Raw genomic sequence first — 25,060 nt, 5'->3', positions numbered from 1 at the left:
CATAATAACCATATGCAACGCCTGTATTACATGAAACTGTACAAATTGTGGTAACAATGTAAATTGAATGTTAATATTATAGTGTAAGTTAATTAACATAATTATGGAGGAAAGTGTTTTGAAGACAGATTGATAAAGAAGTAGATAAAAGGCTTGAAAAGTCTGTTAATAATATTTAGATCCCTGAAATCACCTGCTCATATACGTATTTTAACCTTCAATCTAACCATGGCCTATGGGTATTATTATTCCTACAAACTAATTCAACAATTCATTTGTACACGCTTTCAACAAATATTATCATCACGATTTACAATTGCACTAGCACAGTCAAGTGATTCCGAGGGGCCGAGCAGATCACGTTCAGCATTGCTACAAGCACACGATGCGCTCGGTGAAGGCGCCGATGATGGTCATGTCGTGCGCGAGCGCGGCGCGCATCACCTGCGGCGCGACCCCGTCCCGTACCCGTAGCGTGAACTCGCGCCGCGTCGGAGCCGGCAGCCCACCACCCACCACATTTAATATCCTACTGCGACCTGCCACGTCAAGCGGCTTCCCCTCCTCACTGCCCCCGAGCACTGTTCGGACACAAAGCGACCTACAAGCTTCTCTCTCGGCATCATACAGCTCTCGAGCTGCTATTTCAAAAGTCCTCCGCATGTCAACGCCACCTACTACTGAGCTCCCAGCAGGTACACCCTCTTCGTGAGCCTTTAAAGCGCATGCTCGAAGTATGGCAGGCAGGAGAAGTTCTGCGGCTGCACTTACGGTTCGCGACCTTAGGAAATGTAAAACTTGTTCTGCCTCACGAGTCTCATCAAACAATCTCCGCTGTCGCGCAGCCGGGACCGGTCGCGCGACACTCCAAGCCTCAACCCAAGGGTTGCCAGGTAGCAACATACGATCACCTAAGGCTCCGCCGTCATCTGGTTTCCAGTCCCGCGGCGAATACCAACGAACGAAATCACACAGTTCAGCGCCTGGGTTAGCTGCTTTGAAAGCCTCCATGTCAGACAAAAGCGAGGCACTCATCATTCTAGCACGCAGTTCGGACGCTTTGGCATCGTCTCCAAGCCGCACCATTAGCTCTGCATCCTCTTCCAATTGGTCTTCAGTTTTCGGCGCAGGATCCTACATTACAAAAATACATATTATTTAACTAATGTAGTTAGTTAAAGAAAACTCTTAAAATGTAATTTATTTATGATGAGTTCATTAGTCATACAGGTTAAGAATCATATATTATATTCGCAACTCTAAAATACACACCTGCGTGCGTGGGACATACAAAGGTGCCCCATTTTTCATTGTAGTGTCTCCAAACCGACTCAGGCGTCCAACTGGTCTGTCCCAGGGCAGTTGTTCTTCGTTCTCACCCTCGGAGCAATCAAAAAATTCGTCATCTGACGAATTTCCTGCCAGACTACTGGTGCCTTCTAAAGCGCGCGAAATGCAACAGTTGAGAAGTTGCAGTTTTTGATGAAGCAAGCAAGTCCTTGCGTTGGGTGCACCTTCGGCTACTCTGTAGGCAATGAAAACATTACGCTGTTACACTACTCACAACATAGTAAATTAAAATTTTGTTGCCTTTGAAAGAGACAAGGCCAAGTCTATTTTACCCGACAACGCCTAATCAATGGAGTGTAATGTGTTTATCAGCCTATGTATGTATGTGGATTTGTACCTTTGTGGCACTATTTAGACCAAACGCGAGGGCCGATTTCAATAAACGACACGTCATCGTTTGAGACGACAGGAAAGCATAAAAAATTTAAAAATCAAAATGTATCTATGTGTATGTGAGGGTGGTCTTATCATATAAAAGTTTTTGAGTAAAATTATTACATAAATCATTTTAAGGTTTCCCATACATATTGTTACCTATTCAAATATAAATAAAAAAAAGTACACAACTGCATAAAAAAAGAAACAACTTGCTCCTTTTCACAATCTTTTGAACAATCGCAATTATGGGACTGTTCTAAGGAACATTTTGTTATCTAACTACATGTACATCCCCAAACTGAGATTTTTTAGTATTTTTTTAACAAACAGATTTTTTAGTTTCTCAATTATATGAGTATATATAAGTAGCCAGGTATGTAGTACATCCCTCATAGAGCCGGCTACTCATAGAGTACCAAATGCGAGGAATTATTAGAAAGTTCATTACTAAAATTGCATTGCGTATGTTCCGTGAACAAAGTATATTTTTGTAAACAAAAAATCTAAAGCAAAGCTATGCACCTGTGTGAGATGTACACTTGGTATTCCATTACCGTTAGCTAATCAAATCCATGTCAGTGATAGAAAATGTCATACTTTACGTATCGCGGCTGATTGTCATAACCTCAGAGAGGTCCGGTTCACAAATTGTTAATGCGATGACCACAAACAGACGATCTCAATCAGGTAAAAGCTAACGATAACCTGTTACAAATAAAGGCTTTCTCATAAGCATTCCTTTATGACCAATAAAATGAACTCGCAATTAACGTAGGCTTCAAGCTGTGAACCGATCTGAAAGCTGCACATGGAAAGAACAGCGTCTAATAGAGAACATGACCTGTACATTTTATTATACACTTAAATGATGGTCACATACTATTCAATAAATAAACGTCGCAAAAGTGAAACAGGATGAATTTGTTAAAGATTGACGACAGATAGGTACATTGTCATGATCTAATTAATGTAGGTTATCGGTATATTGAACCTTATCATAAATAAGGCCCGCCCTACCGAGGACAGTCAGTAATATCATTAAATAAAGCTTTTACTAATCCGTCATAACATAGCTACGTCATCGTCATAAGTAATAGGTAACTGTAATTCTTTTCATTCATTAAACTGCGACAGTCACGTAGCTTTGCCATCATGTTACAACTTTCACTTTAAACGCAATTTTAAATAGATAAATAAACCTACTCAAAAAGAAAGTAAATGAATCATATGAGACACAGAATATTTTCGCGTAACCCACGGAACATGTATTTTCTCTTTCGTGTACACGGCGTATGCAAATTCTAAGTGCACCGCAACCACAGCACAATTGACTTAAGTGCGAGGGCATGTTCGCTACTACATTGTGACAGAGTACGCGAGCGCACCTGCGGCTATCCGAACGAATGCAGAATCAGAACGATTCAGTGTCGATTTGTGTGCCACGACCTAGAATCAACGGGAACTGAACTAAACGCGCGAACGCTCTCGGAACCGTTATCACATTGAATTACAAATGTGTTGGTGTGTGGCAAGCAGAAGGCGACCGCCGGTAAGGCCGCGTCTCTAAGATGCTGGGGTGTAATCGGTCGCTGAACCGTTTGTTTACCGGAGCCGATGCGCCAGCAACTAGGTGTAGGTCAGGAAGCTCTGGTGGGGGCCTCGCGCCGGCCAACAGTCCGACGCCAACGACAGCCGCGCGCGCATCCACCGCGCAGATATGGACCCACAGTGGTCAATCTTTGTATAACCGGTTCTTGACACCGAAAGTGACTTCCATTGTTGTGTTCTAAGGATGAAATCTATTCGTGATTTATAAAAAAATATATACTTAGTGCCAGTGCTAGAACAAAGTGATCAGCTTCCATCAGCAAAGGATTCTTTGACTGGTCATCATCGGATCTTTTCCAACAAAATGGTAAGATTTAATTTGTACTAGACTTAAAGAATTTTCTATCGATAGCCAGCAGGTAACGCGTGATTGAAAATTGTCTCTTCGCGTACGTTGACCCACTTCTAAAGATTCAAGAGTGTGTAACTACGTTTGGTAATAGGCACAAGTGAAGTGGCTATATTACGGTGGTTTTAAACAATTTCCATTCGCAAATTGATTAGAAAAACTACAGCAATGCACCGGAGCATTAAATATAGAGCTGCATATCGAGCTGTTTTGACTCACTACAAAATTTCTAACGGAATATTATATCTGGCATCTACTCTTGGGATTTTTAACAAGATATGCATAATGATTATGGTGCTTTCTATCATGGAATTAACCAGTTACTGACCCAGATGCATCATTATGAACATATATTTTCTCGCAAATACATATATAGTCACCAACACAATATAAAATAACTGATTACATGTTAGATCTATATGTGTTACATACTCTAATAACTTGGTTCATATTATTTAGATGTACCTATGAACATAATATCAAGCCACACTTTATTTTCTGGAAAATAGTTATCAAAATTATCGTTCATCCCACGGCAAACAGGCTGACGACATATATGAGTATGTAGTGATAGCTAGAATGTATGTCATCATAATGAATCTCGCAAGATGCATCGTGACAACCACAACCATATGTCTACACTATGTCAGCCGCACACTTTCTCTGCTATTACTGGTATTTGAAATTTTTGAAATTCAATTTTACAACCTTCATTCAACTTCATCGTTAAAATAACAGATTCTCTTTACAATTGCGATGTCGATAAAAAACTGACAGTTCGTAGCAGGCAGTTTAGCTCATTTAATAGTTTACTTTGGTTTGTTTACTTGACAAAGTTTTCTTATGTGCCGGCTTAATAGTATATTTGTAGAGGCGGCGACGGTGGGGCGATCACCCTAAGGCGTCAGGGAGGCCCAAGGCCCCAGCGCCCAGCCTCCGTTCTATCTAAGTCAGTTCCGGACTTTCGACTTCGTTAATAGCCACCCTGTTTGCTTTTACCTACATAGCCGTGATGTTTTTCTATCGAGAGAAATCAAACAAACACCTTCGATAGTTCATTATAATGGACATGTCACCACCATCTAATAGGAGATGATTAGACGACGACGCATAGGTACACATATTTTTGCATGATTCAGAAATCTTTATGAATAGTGCAGAAAATAGTGAACGATGTTGACGATTGATGTTATTAGCACTAAACATGAGTATTATAATGAAATACGAGATATGAAGCGATTGTTTTGTAAACATTCTCAGGAAAAATAAAAGTGTTTACAAAAGTTTAGAAAGAATTAAACTATTAATAGACAAACAGACCACTTATTTAATAACTGGCAGAATCAAACAAATACAAATCGCATGACTACCATACATGACCATAACAATACGGTCTTGGATTCTTTTCAATACCTATTCATATCACCCGTATGGAGACACCTGAATTAGGTACGAGCTAAACAGCCCTTTAAATGAATTTGACAGTAAGCAACCAGAACATTTTTTTTAACCCTTGTTAAAAAAAAACAACTACGATACTGCGAAACCAAAAAGAAATACTTGAGCTTTGCAACAACAATAGTTTTTTGAAGCAATTGTTTTTGTAAATTAATTAGCAAAGTAATGTTAGTTACAAAGTTGAACAATAAATTCCCGACGGCTATGATTCCGGTCAGTAAATTGTAACAAATGGCGGGTAGGTACTTGCATTCCCTGCAGCCGACAGCTTGCGCAGTTTCCACCGGCAAATGGTGTTACCCGTGAAATTCAGTAGCCATTTAGCCAATTAATTCACGTAGCTCGCATTGCGCTTTGAGCACACGTTTTAATTGCCTCTCGCGTATCGATGAATTTACATAAAAGATGCCCATGAAGTTATTAATTAACAAACTTCGGTCTAGTATGTGCTTCACTCCCACCTACTGTTGAGCAAAGTTATTTAGTGTACTGTATTTTTATGACTACTTTCGTCGTAAATCTAAAATAACCGGCGAGCTAAAAGCTTTTATTTATAGCGAACGATGTTGGGGTTATGTCCCACGGGTGCTATGGCCGAGGTCCTTGTCATGATCCATGCCTTTCCTTCGTAATGTATGCGTTCATCCCGCGTACATCGAAGGCCTTTGATCAAAAGTTAAATACATATACCTACCTACCATCATATAATCTTTTTGTTATACCCATAAAAATGTTTAAACAAGAAGTAGGCTTTAAAATCACTTTACACTCAGTATTCAAATTAAACCTAACTTTCAATCCAGAATAGCCAAAAGCATGCTGACAACTCAACTCAGTATAAGATACCTAATTAAATATTACAGACGAACCATGTTATCCAACTCCAAATGACATTGAGTAACCTTGATCATAATAGCTTCCGAACATGGGTATTTTTTGCGAGAGTTTTCACCCAAGATCAAAGAGTGGACAAAAACCCTGAGGTGAGGAAGCGGAGACAATAGACAGAGTAACTGTGTCGCAGGGAGGTGACGACGCACCTCCGTGGGAGACCCGGCAAGCACCTCGATTGTATAGGAGCTGCATCTAAGTACACGCCATTGCATGCTGCCAAGCTATTCACTTATCGCCAGTGAAAAATTACACTAAAAAGCAATTTATTTAGAAAAAGTGTTCCATAGCAGTTAAATGATGCTCCACGTCTATGACAATAAATACGTGTACCAAACATATGACTGTAGAAATAAGTATGAAAGATCTGCATAAATTGAGGAAGCATCTTTGATTTTCATTCTATAACTGAGACTAGAGCGATCAGTGAATGGGCTTTCTTTTAAGTCTAATGCTGATTGACGTCAGAATTAAAAGTGACGTGCGAAGGCGAAGAAAATCGTAGTGATTGTATAATAATTATTTTCATAGTCACAAGATGCAAAAAATAAAATTTTAAATTTTATTTTGCGATAACACTAAACTTATTCAATTATTAATGATAGAAAGTTGCGTTGGTGCTATAACGCTTAAATTCGAAGTCGCGACATCTTATTTTAGTAGTGTAAATATAATACTTCTGAAAAAATACTAATGCATGTCATGTAAGTATTAAAAGTAATAAACGGCTGAGAAACCGTTTTAAGAAGAGCTTTAATCGAAATAATTGGAAAGTAAAGAGGTCATTTCGTTTGGGCTGAAGAACAATGTATGAAAAAAACCGGCCAAGTGCGAGTCGGACTCGCGCACCGAGGGTTCCGTACAAATGCTGTATAGATAAAAAGTGAGTTTCGCGCCAACCGTTCAGTTTAGAACAATCATAGTTATGGTAATTTCGTGAGAGTCAAAATAGTTAATATTTTTTATTTTATAATATAACTAAAATAGTAGGCCAGTACCTTGTAAAAGTTATTTTATTGAAGTTATTTATACACAACATTTTATAGTCATCATTCAGAAATCTGATTGAAAATAACTAATTATGTCTTAAAGGTCATGGGGCATATCTGACCCGCTTTGTAAAAAGTGGCGGACATGAATCAAAGTCGTTTTAAATCGTGGAGAATGGTATGACGTTTCTTTGAATATAAATATTTTATTAAAATTCCATGGAGACGAATGTCCAGGATCGTTTGAAAAATATAAAAGACAAGCAGTTTCAGAGGATTGTACAGGTTGCAATGCTAGTTTTTATTGGTAAAGACATTTCATAAAGAAGGAAGGTGCCAATCCGGATGACCAGGATCTGATGAGGATCTGGAAACCCAGAGAAATCGAGGGCAACTCTTGAATATTGTAGGCACGCATCGAGTCATAACCAGACATGTGAGTGTATTTTTGAGGGTACTGGTAAACTGAAGGTTTGGAGCTGATTTGATTATGGAGACTACAGAGAGTCAAGGGAACTCCCGAACGGTATGTTGCAACTACCACGTGTTTGGGCTTATTTTATTCGTATTGGCGAAGACTTTCCACAAAGATAGGTTTGACTGCCATTGTGGGATCGACAGCTAAGATCAGATATAGTTATGGGAACTCCTTTACAATTTATAACGTAACCTTGTGTTGGAGCTTATTTTATTTTAGGTGATGAGAATTCACTACTAACTTGGGTTAAAGCAGCCATTGCAGGAATGGGATCTTTTATTTTTGAGGGATTAATCACCTAAAGAGCCCCAGTTTCAGGTTTTTTTCCGCCTGGTTTCTAGAGCCTTGACAAAAGTGTAATTCTGTCCCTTTCTTTGTTTTATAAAGTCGGCATTATTTTATTTTGTAGCATTTTACAAACAAATCCAACTTCAAACATATAAAAAAGCAACAAGAAAACAAAAGCAAGAAAGAAATTAAAAAGATGTTAGGTGCATCGGTCTAGAAGTCGGTGTCTAGAGGATGCATCTATATTTATTTAACCACCGAGATCTAGACCGATGCATATAAACAGTTTTCTTGTTGTTTTAGAAGTTGTTTTTTTTTTTGTAAAAAGTTTTTATTTTTATAACTTTTGTGAAAAGTTCTCGTCAATACGAATAATATAAGCCCAAACACGACGTAACTAAAACATACTGTTGAGGAGTTCTCTCGACTTTCTCACGTCTCCATCATCAGGTAAGCTCTAAACCTTCACTGTTTGACAGTATCACCAGATATACATCTGAGAATCAAGTTTTAATCCTATGCATGCCTACAATTTCTGAGAGTTGCCCTCGATTTCTCAGGATTTCCATCATCAGATCCTGACCTGATGACAATGGAAATAAACGGCGAGTATACTCTTTCACTACAAAGAAATGATTTCTCAATTCCGTCAAACTTGGTCGTTTAAATTCCCCATTGAAATGAGGAAAATATTTAATGTTTACACCTGATTTTCTCTAGATTCCCATGGTTCACATTGATGCGACTAATGCCATAGTAAATCAGAGCCTTTATCATTATACTGTGCTATATTTCGTTCGTATCCGCCGTGGGTATGGTTTTCATACTAAGGTGCCCAATGACCATTGAATGATTTAAAATTTTTCACAGTTTAGAGGCCATTATATTTAAGAAGTGTTTGATATGAATTTCACTTTTTATTCAAAACGTTAATATCTCTACGCGTTCATGTGAAAAAGGGTAGGTAGTAAGTTTATAATTATTAAAAAAATATTTTATGTCATGTAAGCAAAAATAATATTTTAATATTTTATGTAACTTCAAATTTATCATTTTCGCAATTTTTCCTTTATCTGTACTATATAACGTTGCTTCGTGCCGAATTTTAAGATTCTGAGTTCACGGGAAGTACCTTGTAGGTTTTGATTCCCTAGCGTGTGACGGAAATTCGTCTAAGGTGTCGGTAAAACTGCTGTATCTTTTGATCGCGTTAACTTAGAAGTTTGATTTTTTCATTGCTTAAAGGGACAATAGACCTAGGTATTTGGTATAAATTTCAATTTGGTACCTTTATTCGTTCGTGAGAAATAAGGTAGTAAGTTTCATTTTATAAAAATATTTTTTTTATATTATATAACAAAAAAAATGAGATTTTCGCAATTTTTCCTATATTTGCATTATATAACAATGCTTCATGCCAAATTTCAAGATTCTGAGTTTACGGGAAGTACCCTGTAGGTTTTGATTCCTTTGCGAGTGTCGAGAATTTGTTGAAAATATCGACATAATCGGTTGTATCTTTTGATTGGCTTGGCTTAGAAGCTTGATATTTTCACAGCCTAAAGGGACAATAGACCCGAGTATTTCATGTGAATTTCAGCTTGATACGTCCACGCGTTCTTAAGATAAAGGGTCTTGACAGACAGACAGACAGACAGACAGACAGACAGACAGACAGACAGACAGACAGACAGACAGACAGACGGACAACAAAGTGATCCTATAAGGGTTCCGTTTTTTCCTTTCGAGGTACGGAACCCTAAAAATGGAATTACTTTTTTCAAAAGAATCTATATTGAAGGAAGGAACCTTTCATGTAGCTCGGACCTAGATGAAACTTTGATTTGTATAGGAGACTCCGGTGCTTATCGAAATGTAAATACCAATACACACAAGTGCCTCTACTAACAGTTCCACTTATATAGCAATCATCGTATCAAGACCTATAGCAGCCAGTAACATTTTACCTATGTTAATACGATTGCCAGAAGGCTGAGAGCTGACGCACACCTGTGAAAAGGCTGCCTATCGTACTTTAACTGCACTTACATATCTATTTAGTTGGAGCAAGCTTTAAATTGAAATCAATAGAGTTGAATATAAGCAGCCCTATCTTGAGTGTGAGGCCGGGAAGCACGTCGCGGTAATGCCTTGACATACATGAACCCGGAGTGCACGCTCTCCGCGCTCCTCAGGCATGCCGCAGAGGCTAAACCCGATTAGTTTCTCTCCACTTTGACATCCCAATAACGACTATAAACAGAATTTATAACTATTCGCAACGCGTCCAATTTGTTGGTTGTTGTCCTTTGACTGGTCGATTTGAACCTGACGGTAATAATAATGATGCTGTCAGAATATTTCACAGCCACGCACTGCATTAATTTAACATTTATAACGCGTCGTCGCTGGTAGTGTAATACCTGACGTTATTTAACCCGACGACTATTTATTTATGTAAATATTATTATACAAAACTGTAATACTGCAAGATGTTGTGTTTTTTTAATTCGCAGATTAGCATGTTGATTTTTGTATAAATTGAGTAAATGTAGACAATTTCACTAACCATTCAAAACATAAATCGGTTTAGAAAGTCATCATTATCCATGTGCAAAACATATTTTATATTAAATAGCCTCATAATTAAAACAAAACTGTATCCATTTTTTTAGTGCATTTATTTATCTTACAATATATTATTTATATTTTTAAATATTAGATTATAAAAATAAAAAAAGACATTTAAAAATATAAAAAATAGATGTCCCCCGATATCGGGCACAGGGTCCAAGGTACCGGTGGTTAAGGTCCCAGAGACAGAAACCTCGAAAGTATCCATTTTTACTACCTATATATTTTAAATTCAATACAATTATTTTTTTATATTTTGTGTATTGAATTTATTCATCATAAAAGTCACAGTCTCCGTGATGCCGATGCAACATTTTCTTAATAAAGTTCATAATAGTACCTACCTACTGAGTAGAAACTGCCAGACGAGTAGAAGACGCAAGACGCAGTGATTGATTTTTGATGAACTATTGTTAAACAATGGCGCGATGTTTGCGTGCGGCAATTTTATTATAAGCAGCATGCGTTTCGTGTAAAGCTGATGTCTCTTAATTGGCAACCACTAGCCACAGTACCTATATAGTTTATGTACGTGGCAAGGTTCAGCGACCCTCCGCAGGTGCAATATTCATCTAAGTCACGGTTGCCGTCACTGCGAGCCGTGAAGATGGATTGGCTACCTTCACAGCATTAGCGACGGTTGATCTAACGTGATTGCAGGACGTCGGTCTAGACGTGCCACGCGTAACACGCTCGGGAATGCGACAAATAACCTTTTTCATATTGATTTTGCAGATTGCTTTCAGACCTTATTCATAGAGAAATATCATGCTCCATAATCACTTTTCACTCAAGTTTCACTCTACATCATACTAGGTACTTAGAAATGCCACAATTAGGTAGGTAGTCTTTAAAAGTCTATGGAAAAGTTAATGACACGTGCAGAGTGCACCCAACCATAGCGTATGGACCTTGTTTATGGTAGACGTGATGGAGCAAAGAGTTGGTCTCGCGCCGTTCAGCATTGCGGGCAGTTCGCCGGCGCGCGTAGCTGCCGGCTGTCGACAATATCTGCGAATCTCCACATCCGATCGTTAACGCTTCACTGCCTTGCAAACGGTTTTTGCGAGCGACACAGGAATATTTATTTAACACTAGAATTTCACTTGCATGAAATTGAAATAAACAAATAGGTCGGAAACGCGACGACTGAATAATTCAGATAAAAAAGTCTTTTCCCGTTTCGACAATGCTATACAGTTCTCATTGCTAGTTTTAGAAAATATTACCTACGTATATTAAACAGAAAAAAAGTATTCTTTCAAATTCATAAAATACCTGTTAGGTACAATATGACCATTCTCTCAGACTTCCTTTAAACAGATAATAAGTAAATACTTCGTTTTCACTAAAGCTTTTTGTTACTACATCTATGTAAGTATATTCAAATCCGGAAGTGAAGGCACACAACATACCAGCCGATAGTTTTTAGATTGTATCGTAATCTGCAAGGAAAAGGATACCGCGATAGGCTCCGGAAAACTAATACGGTAATCACTAAAACAATTACAACAACGTTACAGCTATTTAATTACACAATCATAAATTGGAGTAGGGAAGTTACTTCAGCGCACCGAACATCCGCAGCACCAACCCACGCCGCTTCCCGCCAATACGGCATTATGGTCTGCCATTATCCGCGAGCTCTCTAGGATCGCAGCCATTAACAACACCCGGTTATTTTCTATTACAAAGTGTGTGCGCAGATGGTACCTCACTCGCGGAGATACCTGCCGCAACGAATAGCAGCGCAATTAAGAACACGACATGATCAAAGCGACGCATGGTTCCCTTCACAATAACAAAGACAATAATAACTCTACTTTGGTACGTACAACTTATACCAAGCAAATAAAAGATTTTAGGAGTTTTCAACTTTTCTTTTGTTTTACCTTTTTCTTTATAATAAACATAGATAGGTTTTTTACATCTCACATTTGGTCGTGTTTTTATGATCTACGTGCTAAATGGATTATGGATTTATGCTGTTGACCGCTAGTCACATCGGCCGTCACGCACAGCGTCTAATCGTAGGGAGTGCGAGTCGCGCTTTCTACCCACATTTACGGTTAGACACAAAACAACACTTGCTTGTGTTCTGAGTAGCAGTAATCCGCTTAATTAAATGAACACAACAGATAATTGAATGGGAACTGCAATAACCGATGTACACTTACCGTTATAAGGTAAACTCTAGTAGATATAGCCCCTCCCCCTACTCCTACTTTCCTCCCCTGGCGATGTCGCAGACGGTGCCATGTTTGTATAGCACGAGCGAACTTTAAAGCCCAGTAAAACGATGCTGATAAAAGAGTCAATGGGGATTATGGTAAAGCCGTCTGTTCTAAACTTTAAGTCTAGTAAGCAAGCTTTGTTGAGTCTAGTCACTCATACAAGTCGCATAGTATGTTTAATTGTGTATCGTCCTGATAAGAACGTCTATATTGAACTCTACTGAATAAAATACTTGTACTTTTAGTAGAAGTACGTACCATCACGATAGAAAAATAACTTATTAGCATTTCTTGTGTACCTTGTAGGTCATAATTTCTTAGTTTTCCCATTGGTTTGCATTGGTTAGCGGGTGTTGCGTAGTAGAGAAACGCGTAAGTCGGCAACTTGCGTCGAACGGGACTGATTCGCGTCGAATAGCCAACATCACTGACATTAATGATACATTCTCTTTACTGTTCTGTCTCACAACTCACAACTCATAACGGTCAAAGGCAAACTATATGCATATCATGTACTCTAGATTGCTGCAGAACAATTTTTTGAATTAGCTGTTCAGGCCAGAGGCAGTAATCTGTGCCAGAGGCTTGAGTTGGACCCACGCAGTTTAAAATTATTGTATTTGATAAAATTAATTCGTATTATATTAATTTTTAGAAAGAGGTGCAGAAAGATAGTTCTATTTCTAAAAATATATGAAAGTTAAGATCCTGAAAAAGATTGAGCAATCAATCAAAGCAGATTTTTATCTTTCGTTCAATTTTTTATTATTATATTATTATATCTAGCCTGTAGTGTCCCACTGCTGGGCAAAGGCCTCCCCATCTCGCTTCCACCCTTCCCGATCTTTCGACCGTGTCCACCAATCCGGACGATAGGCGTCTAGTTCGTCACGCCATCTCTTCCGGGGCCTACCCCGCCTGCGGTGTCCATCCTGAGGTGTCCACTGGGTGATATTTCAAATTAATTGAGAATTTTTAGATTACCTCAGCATTTATTATATTAATATAGTATCAGCATACTTAGATCTTTCGCATAGTTAACGTGAAGTAACATACATGAATAGTAAACGTAGGTTGGCAAGCCATGCGCATCGTTCGCCGTGGTGACCCTTCACACTCGAGTGGCTCTATGACCTGTATGGGTATCACAAGACGCCACATTACATACATACTTCTATACATCCTTAATTAAAGCAACTATGTAGGCACAAGAATAATTTGTTTATTATTTACTGTCACTTCTAATGAAGGTTTATTTAATCAAACGTGATATTTCTCACGTGTGAATTTATTTACGAGCTCAAACTTTAAATCGTATCGTAAAACTAATCGCAGCACGCGTATGACATTCTAAAGCTGAAAATTTCTCATCAAGAACACAAAGCGACTCCATTTGTATGAAAACAAAAAGTTAACCGTTTGAAAAAAAAAAATCAATGTAAGCTCCGACTGAACTCTATTTATTTTAGACAAGCTATATGGACCCATCACCAGATATTGGCAAACAATGCAATCTAGCGCAGGAACCAAAAATGATATGACTATGCTAAAAAATATTTAAAAAATATCAGGATGTAGTGAAGTACACTTAACAAAAAACTACACGGCAATCCTACAAGACTCGAAATCATTGATGCTATTTAAAAATAACAATGTTGTCCAAGTTATTTTTGACTTTACTGACTTTACAAACAGTAGGTACGTGCACTCAATTGCCTGTGTTTAAACACAGTGCGGTGGTATCGAGGCTGCATACTACAGAACAGCAGTCCTATCGGGTCCTAAGCAAACACTGCGACTGTTATTTTCCAACTACGCCGGCTCGGTATTAGCCATTCGTGTGCCCCCGTGCCATATCTGTTGACACAGGTTAGCTACACGTATTATCGGCTTTACCATCTGAAATCGGATATTCCATACGAAAAAACAAAATACAATAACCGGAGATTATATTTTTAATTGAAAATTGTACATTGTTCTGAAATGTAACGTATACTGAGATAAAAAGTAGGTCAGTATTATGACATTAGATGGAATGATCGATACCTTCCGATGCCATGATATTGGAATAATGGTTGTACAATTCAGATGTTTCGACGATTTTTAGGCATTTACCAGATATTTTGATATTGCGTATTTCATGCTCGCGATCATCGTGTAATCAAGAATTTAATAAGGTTTATTTTAAGTTCCGACCTCTCAAGCAAGTAGTCACCTAGGGCTGGCCTTATACAGAAGTTACCAGATCAGTTTGAGTAAACGCGTACCAAACGGCACCCACGCGTCGGCCACCTGTATCATCGTCTGTCTTTAATGAAATGTAAATGTATCTGCGATCTAAGTGAGTGGACAAGTGTGACACAAGTGGGGCACGCATACCGCACGTTCCGGGAGTAAGGTAGGCGGATAGGCGGCGCGGGCGCAGCGTACGCCGACCGACATAAAGCCGGTTAGATCACCACAACGAGCGCATACTCGTTAAGCTCTATTAGGCAAATGTGTAACAACCACTATGTGCGGTAATGACATTGAAAATCGATGCAGACTTCACATTCAAATACCATTAAATTGTTGAAAAATATAGTTTTTTTTTTTATAAATAAAACTTTCTCGATTTTTTATCTTCATTAATAAAATTAAAATGCAAATGACGTCAAGAGTTTTCGGTGCAATAACGTAACAACTGTGATGAATTAATTTGATTCAATAAAGAAAGGTCAATAGTGAAAGAGGCAGCATGAGCTAGCTTTGGTCATGGTGTTGCATCTCCTGCAACTTTCTTTGGTCACCTCCGTCACACCTCTTTTATATGTATGTATGTAGTTGTAGGTATATGTTTCCTAATATTACAGTCATTTATTAATCTCTTAAATGAAAAAAACTGCTTACAAATATTAAATAACGAGTATATTAAAAATATAAATATTTATTTCTAGCACAGTAATACTCACTCGCTAGAATAATTTCTGCGATGACAATATATAATCAGCGTGAAAAAGTTAATTAATGTCATCATAAATTCGTAAACCGAGAAATGCTCCTCGCGTCTTCTAGCTAACACAATTTTCTTGCAGTTTCACTTCTTACATTCCATAGACGATAGGCGCATTAAGCACATTTTTCTTTTATAGCATGTCAGTTACGTATTGCATATAATATTCAATGATATACATAAATATAATTATTTATAAGTAGGCGCCATGTTACTAGAGAGAGCGTTGAACATTCAAGATTTGTTGTATACGCAACACACGATCGAGTTAAATCAATCACCTTCATAACAGTTTCAAGTTGGAATCCAGTTATAAGTTTAGGAGAGACTGTAAATAGAAGGCTCAAATACGTGCACGAGACGCGAGGGGTAGGTGCTTGCGTCGCGCCCTAGCTGTGTCGCAACCGTGAAACTTTAATGGCGACGGTATATCTTGAAGCGGCTCAAGATAAATTTGGCAAGTGTTTTACAACCACGCCGTAACTTTAAGTTGATTAGAGAAGGGTCTAATAAAAAATGGATAAATATCTGACAAACTCCTTACTGTAGTTAGGTAATATTTAAATATTAGTAAGTATACAAAAGTCAGTAAGGTCATGAAAAAAATCCTGAAAACATTCTATAGTCTGGCGTTAGAATGAGCGCCTTAATTGCTTCTAAGCGCAGGATAAGTGTAGCGACGTCACTTTATGTGAAATGTTAGGTCTCTCACGTCAGGTTAAAAACACGCTTTCTTAACATACCAACACTACTTAGAGCAGAAAATAGTTTACCTTTGCACAAGCAAAATCGTTTTCTTTGCTCTCTCCGACTTTAATAGAGCCGACCAGCTTATTAAACGACAGTTAATTGCTCCTTGAATAGGGCTGCCATCCGTCCCGGTTTTCTCGTTTGGAACCCGTCCGGGGTCCGTCCGGGCGGGGTTTCAAGAAGTGTCCGGGGAAAACCCGGACACTTTTCATGTAAGGAAGCACCTCATTGAATTTAAGTATATGTTAATAGTAAATGGATTACAAATAAGGTTATAAGTTTGTTTAAAAAAATCGTACTCGTTCGGGGAAAAAATGCGATTTACGCCAAATGTCCGGGTTTTTTTAATGTTTGTCCGGGTTTGGCGAAATTCGAGATGGTAGTCCTATCCTTGAAGAATATTACGACCATAAACAACTTCAGCCAGCAGAGACAAGTTAACGAAATCCATCATAGTTTCATACCAAACACTTTAAAGAAAACCTGCACGTATAATTAATCATTTTCTCATAACAGGGCTCGATTTTTTATTGTTAATGCAGTAGGTAATCCATCGCAGACCAGAGTCGATACAACGTCTTGACGCTATATTAATCATAGTCTGCCCTCGAACTAGCGCGCTTTTCATGACCCGCAGATTTTTCTTAAGTTAATCGATGTAATTATATTCATAGACTAAGGAAGAGGGGTGATTTATCGGGGTGACGGGAAACGAACTACTTATGTATTTTAAAGATAATCATAGAATTTGCTTGTAACTAAGTAACAGGTACGAATATGAACTGCTAATAGTCGGCAAAAACATATAATACTAATGCAGAGAATGAAATGATTTCTAAATGAGGTCTTTGACTTATTGTGAAAAACTTAAATATTCATATATTCTGTGAAACAGGGGGCTTACAATTTAACAATCATAATACATTTGATTTTACTACTGGAACGGTAATTTACAAACTGCACGTATGTTGTTGCTTCCACATCGTTGTTGTATTATTCCACAAGATATTCAAATGACACATAAAATAAATTTTAATAATAAACGCTTTACAAAACTATTTCGCTTTCGCTTTCAGTATGTAAATATATTGTACGAGATCATTAAAATAATGCCAGGAGAGCCTCTTCAGTCTCTAGTAATACCGATCGTGTCTTGAATTAATTTCAGCGAGCAGCGTTAAATGACGCAGTAAGAGCTGTACAGTGTTTACCAAAATGTGAAAAAAAAGGAAATAACGTGTACGTAACCGGGGCATCCATTCCAATACTCCTGAAAATTAAAAACTGTATACTACGCTATATCTAGAAAACATTTGAAAATTCAAATAATTTTTCTGTACTTGTTTAAATATATATTTTTAATGAAACAACGGATCTTTCAAAAAATTAGGGGTCAGAGGGATTTTAGCCCGCCAAAAGCGTAACATTCGGCGACGGACATCATGCAATCGCAAGTCCAATCCGATCATCATTCCCCGTTAACCTTTGGAAAGATCGTTTTACGCCGATCAGCGCCGAGACTATGTATCAGCGGTGTGAACGAAACCATAGCGCGATCTAACTCGACGCCAACGCCATCTATCGAGCCACGTGTAAGCTTTCGTCATCGCCGCGTAGTGATGATAACAGCACATTTCAACTAAATTGTTTTTTGGAATGGATTCTTCTTACCGAATTGATTAAAAAAACATAATAAAAAATTATTTAACTAAACTAGCACTTTTCCTGCGTCTCCACCTGCATTTGTTGTCCATTTTCATTAAGAACATTGATTTTGAACATAAATATTTTTTAAATAGTTATCTATTTCGAATATTATTTTTTTATGAAATAGGTAGTATTTATTTGTAATTACCTTTCCGGCCACGCACTAAACTTATATGCATAAAAATCCTTTCTGAAGGAACAAAATTCAACGATACTTTCACTCGCCGAATATCAATTATACTATTGCAGTTATTATTTTTAACCTCAACGCCATCAAGATATGCGTCTTTGAATCTATTCAAAGTGATAAAATCTAAAATGAAGTGCCATATTCCAGGGCGACAGGTGATCAGCAGCAACTGAAATAATTTGAACAAAATGTGCCGCCAGCCGAGCCGAGGTGGCGCGCGACGGCGACATTGATTTCACGAAATTAGGGAAACTTTAATCGATCTGTCACTCAAACCGAGTGCTCGACAACTGGCGAATTATTTTAGCTTAATTAACTGACACCACCTGACACGGAATGAATACAGGATGAAGCCTCCGCATAAATATGCTAATATATTTGTTGCAGCGCAATCGAACATCATTATATCTGTGCTCATGCAAATTGTACTCATTATAAATGTTACCGAATTTAATGAAATGCAACGAGTTAATCTACATAATAATATTTCCGAATGATTGGAACCGTATACAAATGAACCACTTAGACGTGTTGGAATAATATTATTTCAGTTTGGATCTGGAATATTTATTTAGTTTGGGAACTAAACAGGGTGTCCCGTAAATAAGTAATGGTCGAAACGAATAAGCGTTCCGTTGGGCAGTTAGCGTACTTGATTAACTGATTATTGAAACTTAAATAATTAAAAACGAATTTTCGAGACTTAATTTTTTTTATTGCTGTTGCGTCGCTGCAAATTATAACATTTCTAGCAGTAACAGAGTTTATACATAACTACATAACTTACAAAAATATGCTATATTTTAGATGACGATAATATGCATAAATGCAATAACAAATCCAACATATGGCAAGCAGGCATTTGTAGAAAGCTGCGAAGAGGAGAAATACTCGTTAGCAGCTTTTGAATAATTTAACGATTTCAACATAGAAACTTTCCCGTCTATTAGACTTCGTAGTCAATTATGAAAACATTGCTCAGGCTAGTTATTTAATGAATTATTACAAAAACTTATTTTACATTTTTTAATACACAAATAATTTGACTAATTACGTATTTACGTGGAAACGTAACAGCCAATGATGAGCTAATAATGGATAGTTAATAAAAGCACAATATCGTGTAGTTAGGTCAGCGGCTCTTGCGCAACACCCTACGTGTTTGCTGAAGTAACTGTACAGCATACTAAGATGTACTTCCTCGCTGCCTCGGCCGCGTAACGCATGCCAAGTTACGCACTGGCGCTACGTGAGCACGTACAACATGCATACCTTCGAGTAATAACGCGTGCACGAGACTACATGCAGCACACAAGCCAACTAACTCCATTCGTGGAAGTTTAGATCAATATTATGATCACCTATTTCCAGTTTAGGTAAAGTAGATACCTATTTTTCGCAAGTATTATGTTTCCTTCCAGTAATTTACCATGAATTTATTTAAACCTAAGCTCAAACTATTTACTACTTAATAACGCCTAGCTTTAGCTAATAAGCCTAAAGAAAGCTTACTTTGACTAAAACACAGGTGTTCAAAAAAGGAAAATCATAAAAAGTGTGTCCGAAAACAGATACATTCATCATTTATTAATAAAAAATAATGAACTATCCTACTTTCCGAATATTTGTTAAGCCAAAGGCCATGAGAAAGTGAACTGACAGAATCTTGGCGGCGCTGCGCCTGCGCGTAAAGTACCGTTAACAGCGAAATCGGATGACTGGCAAATTTATGTAAATAGGCTAGTGGGACTTACACCAAAACACAAGCATTCCTCAGTATGTCAGTGTTCACTTGTGTCACTGTTCACATATAAAAGTTAGTCATTTTACTTTTACGTTGTTACAAAATATATGCATGCACAATTGCACAATATGTCAAATGAATCCTAAATAGATATAATGCCACTAAACAAACAAGTTATGTACTTTCATAGAGCTAGAGATACATCGCTCGTATACAGGCTGTTACAAATTGATAGCTATGAAATATGCACAACTATTGTAAATATTATTCTTAAATGAACCGATATTTGAAATGAAATTCTAAACCAAAATAAACGTTTATTGGTGACTATATATGTATAGGTCTGTGTACATCTATGTGGGTACATAGGAACACCCCTTCTCTGAGCAACCCGAGCCTAATGTTTGTCCCATCGATTATTTTGGACATCCGCAAACGTCCGCTGTCCAAGTGTCCACATATCAAATGTTTGACATTATATGTGCGTACAACGTTTGAGCTTGACGGTTGTTATCAAGTTATAGCTTCGATTATAAATTGTATTGTGTGTGCAGACATTAGCGAGTGCGGGGAAAGCCAGGTGTTCCGGGCTAGTAGGCCGTGGCCGCCACGCTGCAATTCTCCTCTACGGTGTCTGCACCGCTTCATTACCGCATCTATCATGCGCTACGATACTCGCACACTGAGAGCTTTTACTATAAAATCTAATACTTCACATTATATAATTAACATGCTTCCCCAGTATTGCCCAGCAACATAAAATAAGATTATTAAAAAGTTACTTAATTCTTATTCTAAAACTTGGTGGATTAGGTAGGTATAGCTCAAAGTTAGTCTCTGTTTTTTTTAAATTTATAAAAATGAAATCTGACCTCGCAAATTTTTGAAGAACAAAGTATTAATTACTTTAATACTACCAAAAGCTAGTTATTTCACTAGTGACAAGTGTAATAACTAAAAGTTCATGTGTAAACATAATACAGCAGTTATTATGTACAGTTAGATAGTTTCCATGTCAGTGCACCATTAAAGGTGATTCATTTAACTGATAAGGTAGTATAATGATGACACCCTTCGCGATAACTTCGGAATATTATGACGTCTATGAGTTTGTCATCAGCCTTTTGTCTTCGCATAAGCAATTACTTGTACCACTGTGTTGTTATTTGGCACTGTTTACAGAAACAACTTACTGGAAGCGACAATAGAATGAGTAACAAAGTTATAGTATTTAAATGATTTAGTTAGCGGCATAAAGGAGAGGATGATTTTCAATCTTCATGACGTATTCTTATATTCATCAGATTTAGTATTTCTATCCTTGGAGTTAAACTATTTTTAAAAACAAGCTAGAAATTATAAAATAAAAAATCTACTTGTGAGATCGTGGCGTGATTAAACATTTTACTTTTAATTTTGTAGGTTTTGTGATTCTTAATATAAGTTTTTCTATTTCCAGGGAGAATGCAAGCATAACCAACAATGGTGGTCTGCAGGCCTGCTACTGCTGATGGTGCTGTACGCAAGCGCGCAGAGCTCGCAATGTCCGTGGGAAGGTGCGCCTGCACTGCATGCCGCATGCGTATGCGCATATAACTTGGCGAGAGATATATCTATCCAATGTGATCAGGTAAACACCTTTTTTAATTTCTGCTCATTGCCAGTTGCTTGAAATACATAATGTAAAACAATAACTCTGAAATTCTTCATTACAGGTTGACTTCCCAACGCTTTTGTCAGCTTTTAACGTGAGTGCACGCAACATTGTCATCGATCTGCTATATATAAATAATTCAAGCATTCCCGTTCTCACTCATAACATGTTCGCAAACCTTAAAATCCATAATCTCCAAATATCTGGATGTGGAATAAAGCGAATAGAAGATGACGCTTTTCGAGGACAAGGACCATATCTCAAAAACCTGAATTTGCAAGATAACGAATTGACTGAGGTTCCAGTGAAAGCCTTAAAAATATTAATTAATCTCTCCCTTTTAGACATATCGAAAAACCGCATAACACACATCCCTAATCATTCTTTTATTACACTGAGGAAGCTTACTACTCTGAAAGTGTCTGACAACAATGTTACACTGGAACCACAAACGCTTAGTGGCTTAGAAAACTCATTGAAAAATTTTAACCTAAAAGGTACAAAACAAAAAACAGTACCAGAATGTATAAGAGGTCTTCGAAGCTTAGCTTTCCTTGATCTTTCTCAAAATAGTATAAGAGAACTTCCAGGCCCGGATGGCAGCCGCACTTTCGAGGGATTAGATTCACTAACTGCGCTAAACTTAGAACGCAACCTGATTGTACATCTAAGAGAAGATGCGTTTGCAGGAATAAAGACTACACTCAGTTCTTTAAGTCTCTTAAACAACCTTTTGCCCGAGTTCCCGACTGCTGCGATTGGAACACTGAGTGATTTGAGAGTATTAGACATCGGATTTAATTTACTAAATAAATTACCAAAAGATGCCTTCGTGAACAATCCATCAATAACTTTACTAGCGTTAGATGGTAATCCTTTACCAACATTGCCCGAAGAAGCATTTTCACACCTGAACCAAACTCTTCGAGGACTCAGTCTCGGCGGCAGATTCTTGAATTGCGATTGTCGCTTACGCTGGATAATTGAATGGATTCGTAACGGAGAGTTACAAGTCACATCACGCGAACGAAATCCGCAGTTCTGTGGGAATCCACCCCATTTCCGTGAACGTGGTTTTTACAGTTTTGAGCCAAATGAATTGGTTTGTGACTACGATGTCACCTCAACTACAGAAAAACAATCAATGACACCAAAAGTTTGGAATGAACCAAAAACAAGTTCTGTAATAACAACTACAGCTACTAGCACCTCTGTACCATCAACAACCAGCAGTTCAACAATACCACAAGAGACAGAAATAAACAATAACAACATTGTGGCGTCAACCAAACCTGCCGCCGCATCGACCACCAGCAGCACGAGCACGGCACGGCCCAGCCGCGTCCCCTCCGTCCGTCCCGCCGCGCCCACCTGGCGACATGCCCCACACCAACGTCCTCCGCTGGTCATGAACTTCCCACAGCAAAAACCAAAAATAGATGATTCCAATGAAGTTATTGTGAAAAATGCATACAGGCAGGACAATTCAGTAATCATTCAATGGGACTCTGACGTTGCCAATATACTCGGCTTCCGTGTCGTTTATCGACTCTTCGGAGACAAAAGTTTTAAACAAGGACCACCTTTAGAAGCCAGCGAAAGAGAATTCAAGATAAAAAACGTTCCTTCTCAGGTAGGCATCCTAAGTCGTTATTTTTATAGTAAATAATGTATGAATTGTTTGGTAATTGTCGGTTTTTAAAGGGGTTAACATATTTCGCGAGTCCGAATGTAAGCCATACAATGTGTGATCAAAATGAATTACTATATGTCACAACCAAGTAGACTAGCCTATACTGTAGCTAGCATGCTAGCACTGGTACTAGGTTTAGAAATACTCATAAGTATTTTTATCATCACTAACATTATGAAGCTGAAGACTTTGTTTGAACGCGCTAATGTCAGGAGCTACTGGTCCAACTAAAAAAAAGACTTGTGTCGTTAGATAGCCTATTAATCGAGGAAGGTTATAGACTATACTATGCTGCCGTCATAACTAAGAATGCAGTAATCGCAAAATGGCGGTTACGAGATAAACGCAAAAAACATATTTCATATCATCTGAGCAAGATGTTCGTATTTTATTGGTCATAATATATATCTAAAAATTCTGAAAAAAATCAAGCATTTACAATATAATTTTCCCTTATTTAATTTACTAATATATGCAATTATAATACGTATTACTGCGTTTCGGTTTAGTATCAGGTCGTTTCCGAGTCACAGGATACTAAAACTAAATGCAGCACTTGCGCGTATTACTGCATTATGTCTTAGCACAAGTCGATTACTGCATTATTTTTTAGTAATTATTGCTTTGTATGTCTCTACCAGACCTCGGGACTATAGAGTCCCGGATTTTTGGGAGGCGAACGTGGGGCCGAAGCCAACACGCTGAAGCCCTTTTGAGACAACTTTAATGAAATGGCGACACAAAACCGACGATTATCCCCGTATACACTATAGAAATGTACCCAGGGACAATCCCCGGTTCTGTGCTAAACTATTGCTAACTATGGAGGAAAACTACTTGGGCTATTGCGATGGGATGTTAGTGGACTAGGAATGGGAAGACTATGGGAACTATGGCACCTGCCGATAACAATGTTTGCACACGTAAAAATGGCAGGTGGAGACTCGCTAACTCACTTACTGGGCCCCCGGGAATCAGTCACTGAATAGCAACAAGAGGGCAACAGGTACATGAGCGGCTGAAGGGTGAGGATACCTCGGCGGACTTTAAACGCAGATCACGCGCTCCCTGTGGGTCCAGCATCACCGGCCCACTTACCACGAGGCACCTACCCTCCGAGTGGGCTGCTAACCCTGCTCTAGCGACTCCACTCTGACCGGCCGATGAAGGCAAGCCAAGAGGCGGGAGACCTATCCCCCGTCATGCTTCACTCCGGCAGGCCGGAGATGGGGGACAGTATACTCTCCCTGGAGCACTCGGATATATTATAGCCCCGCGGGGTCGCTACTCCCCGTCATCCGCCTCAGATGCCCTGCGGGGCGTAATTATTGCCATTATTATATGCTCGGAACTAAGTTGAAGTGTACTGTGTCTTCTCAAGGACTTATATATGTATAATAGGTGCATTTTAAGGTTAAGGTTTTTTAGTCTCTTAGCTAACTTAGGTCGTACCTAAGTTTTTACATCGTGGAATGCAAATAAAGTATTGAGTAAACTATACGAATGTTAAAAACCACTTCATGTTCCTTACTCCACCGATGACGTCGCCGAAATGATTTACTAAGACAAAACGCGCCAATGGATCGCACTGCTACGGGTTTCGCAAGCCTTTACTACACTTAAATGCAGTAATGTAGAGTACTGCGTTTTAATTAAGCAATTTGTCTACTGAA

General features: G+C 38.3%; 1 protein-coding gene across 1 annotated transcript in view; it reads right to left on the bottom strand.

Annotated features, from left to right (window-relative positions):
* Positions 1-5: 5 nt before the first annotated feature.
* Positions 6-25,060, bottom strand: part of LOC124645771 (rab3 GTPase-activating protein catalytic subunit) — a 29,508-nt gene continuing 4,453 nt past the window's right edge. Inside the window, exons 3-4 of the mRNA XM_047185648.1 lie at positions 1,273-1,525; positions 6-1,134 (exon numbers count right to left, since the gene is read on the bottom strand). Coding sequence (XP_047041604.1) covers positions 373-1,134; positions 1,273-1,525 — 1,015 coding nt within the window. The 3' untranslated portion in view covers positions 6-372. The remainder of the gene's footprint in view (positions 1,135-1,272; positions 1,526-25,060) is intronic.

The sequence above is a fragment of the Helicoverpa zea genome, chromosome 3 (assembly GCF_022581195.2).
Source record: "Helicoverpa zea isolate HzStark_Cry1AcR chromosome 3, ilHelZeax1.1, whole genome shotgun sequence".
Lineage (NCBI taxonomy): Eukaryota > Metazoa > Arthropoda > Insecta > Lepidoptera > Noctuidae > Helicoverpa > Helicoverpa zea.
Note: the sequence above shows the minus strand (reverse complement) of the source record. Positions and strands in the feature narration are given on the sequence as shown.